The sequence below is a fragment of the Bison bison genome, unplaced genomic scaffold, assembly GCF_000754665.1.
Source record: "Bison bison bison isolate TAMUID 2011002044 unplaced genomic scaffold, Bison_UMD1.0 scf7180017864184, whole genome shotgun sequence".
NCBI lineage: Eukaryota > Metazoa > Chordata > Mammalia > Artiodactyla > Bovidae > Bison > Bison bison.
In genome coordinates this window covers 604,030-608,766 of record NW_011494756.1, presented here as the reverse complement: position 1 = coordinate 608,766, position 4,737 = coordinate 604,030, and the positions used below count along the sequence as shown (strand labels likewise).

Here is a 4,737-nt window from a genome sequence, read left to right as displayed (position 1 = left end):
TGGAGGTGATTTAGGAGCAGACCCCTCCCAACCTGGAACATAGCAGACTGGATGTGGGCCCAAGGTGGGTCTAGGTCATCCCAGACACCAAAGTAAATTCTGGGACTTCACCAGAGACCCAAAGGAGCTAGTTCATTTGAAAATCAGCATGACTTTTCAAAGAGTCCAGGCTTTTTATCCAATAAAAGAGCATCCTGGACTTCCCTCCCACAAGGCATCAGTTAGATGGGCTCTGGAAGTCACAGAGGCAAAGGAAAGTCAGCAGGTCAGAATCTACACCACCATCTGCCTTGTTGAAGGGGGGCCTTCCCAGACTGAGCCCAAAAGGCCTGGACTCCACATACGGCAAAACCTCTTCCCACTTCTCTCCTCCCCCACCCTCCCTCTCACTTCAGCTTCAAAGAGATACCAAAAGGTGGCGGGACCCACAGCGAGGGAGACCCAGCCCACCCAACCCAGGCTGAGACCCTCACCCCAGGGGCAGGGGTCAGTGGGCTCGCTCTTACCGCCCTGAAACCCAGAGGGGACCACGGCGGGGTGGAGGGGCCCCCCAACTGCCCCCACCCCCGTCAGCACAGGCTGGACACGAGGCATGGGATATGTCTTTATTAAAGATGCAAGCAAGCACAAAGAAGTCTCACGCGTGGTGCTCAGTAACATCCATACAGTACTAAAAATAGAAAAATAGAAAACAAATTTCACAGAAAGCAGCCGCCCTCGCAGATACACAGAAAAAAGGTGCTGCCAAGCCCACCGTGCGATGCCGTGGACCACCTGCCCCGTCCAAGCTGCTCTCCTGGACAAAACGACTGAAGCGCTCGCATCCGCCCTCGGCACAGACCCTCCCATGGAGGCGGTGACTCCTCTGGCCCCACCACCCCAGGCACTTCCCAGCCATGCGCAGCCGGGACAGCCCAGTGCACAGGGGCGGCGACACGCGTGCATGTCGGCGGCCGGCCCCATGGCTCGCCCACCGCCTCGTCACTCCTCCGGCCTGGCGTGGACCCCCACCTCCGGGCCCTGGAGCAGCACCGAGGGGACCCCACCGGCCCATCCCGGCCAAGACGGGGCACCACACGCACTGGGGGGGTCTGTGGGGCTGAGAGCCGCAGGCCCAGACACAACAATGAACGGTAGGTATAGACCCAGGAGTTCCAGAAAGTACTGTCAAGCCATCTGTTTGCCAACATAAGCAGGTTTCTGCTTCGGGGAATCAAAGACCGTGGAACGAAAAGTCAGGTTCTGAGCAGGTCTGTCTCTGCTGGGGTGGGGGGTAGGGGTGGGGGGGCGGTTCTTGGGTCACTGCGTCACATGCCCATCCCTCCAGGTCCTCTGCGTTGGCCTCAGGGACGCTGGCCGGAGGGCAGCCTTTGAAAACAACCCCCGCCCTGCGAACAGCTTCTGCTGCAACTCAGGGCGACTGCTGAGAACTGAGCGCCGTGGGGGAAATGGGCCCCCCACCCCAGCCTCACTCCGGTCCTCACCAGGGGAGGACAAATGGCTGTGCCGTGTGAACGACAAAAAAAAAATAAATAAATAAAGTCAACCCTGAGCGCTTCCTACCACCTGGGTGTGGCTCTCCTGAGCCCCTCAGAAATGAACTTTTATTTGGTTTACTGAGATTTATTTAGGTTTCCAGTGAAAAGCTCTATAAAATACAATACATAGTGTGGGTTGTAATAAAGGTAGACACTCTAGTTGCATATGTTAACAGACGTGACACATGTGGTCCACCAGAATCGCCATCTTTGTGGGCAGACGTTTAGACTTCAAAGGCAAGACAGCTGATCTGGATCAGAACTCAAACCCGCTTTCTCCAGCTTCTCCGGCCATGTCCCCTCCCTCCCCCGGGGTCTCACTTCCAGAGTCTGTCCAGCAAGGAACAAATGAGTGCAAACGGGACTCTGAGCTATAGTGTCTGGGTACTGTGAGCATGCAAGTGTGCGGTTGCTGATATTATAAATAAAAGTCGAACGTGAGGTCGCACTTCCCCATCTTCTGCTTGTACACCAGGTCAAACTTCTCGTTCATGGAGACGGTGAAGATGTCCTTCCAGAGCCCGACCCTTCCTGCAACACACACGGGGCGGGCGAGCTGAGTTCACTTGCGGTCAGGCCAGCTGCCAAACCACAGGGAGCTGGGGAGAGCGACCTGGAAGGCTCCACATGAATCCCCGGACCCCTCTGAACCTGTCCCGCGGGGATCACCATGGCCATGTGAACCTCAGGCTAGCTGAGCCCACTTCCCTGAGTCTGGCCATCCTGGCATGCTTTCACCCAGGACCAGAAACGTGCAGAGCTGAGGCCCTGGGGAGGGCCTGCCCGTCCACCGCTGGGCCCCAGCACCAGGCAGAGCGGGGGCACACGTGCCAACACCCCCGAGGACGGGCAGTGTCCGTGACCCAGGTCTGCAGTTCAGGGGCCACGTGGGATCTGTGTGCCCCGTGACACCACCACTCATGCAGCTCAACAGCTCCACCAAGGCAGCTGTTGCTTCTGGAGAATTTTAAAAGGCAGAATGTTTCATGGTGGGCAGGCAGCTGCCGGGGCCAGGTCAAGGGTGGAGATTTCGAGAAGCCTGCCCATGTGACGTCAGGGGAGAACTGACAGGGAATAAAACCATTAGAGCTCCCAACTCGACACCAAGACCAGTCCCACCCAGGCCCTCGTGGCTGCTCTATCACAGCGACATCCCAATGAGGCTTGGTCAGATCCCCTTTGCCCACCCCTTGCAGGACATGAGGGGCCTGGAGCCGACAGACTGATGGGCCGGCATGGGCCTTCCCCTTCTTCGTGAAGGGAGAGAGATCAAAATGATGAAAACTGCTGAACCCGCTTTCCTTAACTACGAGATCTTCGGTTCTGGGCACTATGAATGGTGACTGTGAAGAAGACAGGAGTGGGTCCCTGCCCTCCGTCTGCAGTAAGTGCGTCACCCAGAGCACCGCGGCCGAGCTTGTTACACACCGGCCTCAGGGCACTGAGTGCTCGCCTAGAATTCTGTTCACCATCAGCATCTCTGACGGCAGAGCTCTGACCGTCCCAGCAAGCATCTCTCGTTAAGCTGTGCTATTAACAGTCACCCCTGTCCTGGCAGGACCTAATGTATGAAACTGCAACCCTGCAAACGCTGAGCTAACAGATCCAAAGTGACATGGGTTTTCTCTTCGGTGATGAAAAATTATATGTTGGTGATGGAGAGGAACCCTCTAAGGACACCTCAGGGTCAGAATTACAAGCTCTGGACCCACCACACCGTATATTTTTTTCCACGATTATTTTTCTCAGCTGAGGCAGCCAAGAGCTCATCAGAGGAGTCACCCACCTGGTTTAGGATTTGGACTCAAGACAGTGCAATTTATGCTGTGACATGAATCAAATCTAAGCAATGCAGCTGGCTACTCAAGCCCCTGCATTCTCACCAACGCAAGGAGGTCTTCCGAGCAAAGAGGCAATGTGCTAAAAGAAAACAAAACCAAAGAACTGAAATAAAGCAAAACCAAGGTAAACGATGATAAATGCAAACACAGCGGAAGGAGCATATGTGCACGCAGCGTGTTCTCGACACTTCTTAACCACACAAGTGAACCGAAAGGGGGGCTTCTGGAGAAGGTCACACCCAGGGGTAACAGAACACAGAGAAAGCAAAACTAAAAAAGAGCAAATAAATTTTAAATTATAAACGTTCGTGAAGATGCAGCCAGGAAATAAACGGCAGGGTGACGTGGCTCGTTAACTAACATCTTCCCGGAGAGTGGCCCACCTGCCTTGACAGGAAGGCACCCAACCGCCTGACCTTCAGGACAGCCTGGGAGCCACACGGGTCGGCAACCCGACTGGCCCTCCGTACAGGGAGGACGAAGGGCCAGAGCAGCCCGGCCAGGCCGAGGAGGAGCTCCTCTCTCCCCTCTGGGCGGCTGCTCATGGAGTCCGGTGTCATTCCGAGCCCTCCCCTCCAACCCAGGAGCTGGGAACCAGCCTCGGCCATGGATTTGAGGTGCCACGGATGTGAATGCCTGAGCCCTCTGCCGTGAAGCAGCTGCAAACAGCACGAGCCCTCGGGGCACAGAGAGCGGCCCCCATGGATCTGGGGAGGACTCCTGCGGGAACACCTGCCCACACCTCAGAAGGCTCCACCCCCAGCACCCCGCTCTTAGGCTGGGAGAGCCCCCTGGCCTCTGTGACAGCTGCCCGGCCAGCCCTGGAGAGGCCTGCACTTCCTGCTTGCTGTCACTCTCTCACATGCGTGTACACACACACACACACACACACACACACTGTGCACACATACCCCTCACATATACACACAGCACATACACCACAGACACACACACCCCTTCCCTGGGATGCGCTGCACCTCACCTGTGTGGCTGCCTCCCCTGGGGAACAGAGGGAGACGGCCCTTGCTCACGTGTGCACGCTCTGTGCTCCTCAACTCCACAGCCCCAAACCCATCGCCAGGGTGGGGGCCATCTGAGGAGGTGTCTGCCTGAAAACCTCTTCCCCAAAGAACCTGAGACATCCCCCCGCCAGCAGCCGCCCCGCCGTGAACTCCACACCCTGTGCAGGGCCACAGGCTGACTCCAGCGGGGGCTTCCAGGATCCTCAGTGGCCCATTTTGGGTTACCTTCTTGCCCCCCACCCTGGGGAGCAGAAAGCTCTGGAGATATGAGGCTGAACCATGACTCGGGGCCGGGGGGAGAATAGGGGTCCAGAAAGCATGAGGACGCTGGCAGGG

The 4,737-nt window shown here is 56.9% G+C and overlaps 1 protein-coding gene across 1 annotated transcript in view; it reads right to left on the bottom strand.

The window, feature by feature from the left end:
* Nucleotides 1–591: 591 nt before the first annotated feature.
* The window catches only part of SULT4A1 (sulfotransferase family 4A, member 1), a 21,257-nt gene continuing 17,111 nt past the window's right edge, over nt 592–4,737 (bottom strand). Inside the window, exon 7 of the mRNA XM_010843632.1 lies at nt 592–2,069. Within this exon, the coding sequence (XP_010841934.1) occupies nt 1,957–2,069 (113 nt within the window). The 3' untranslated portion in view covers nt 592–1,956. The remainder of the gene's footprint in view (nt 2,070–4,737) is intronic.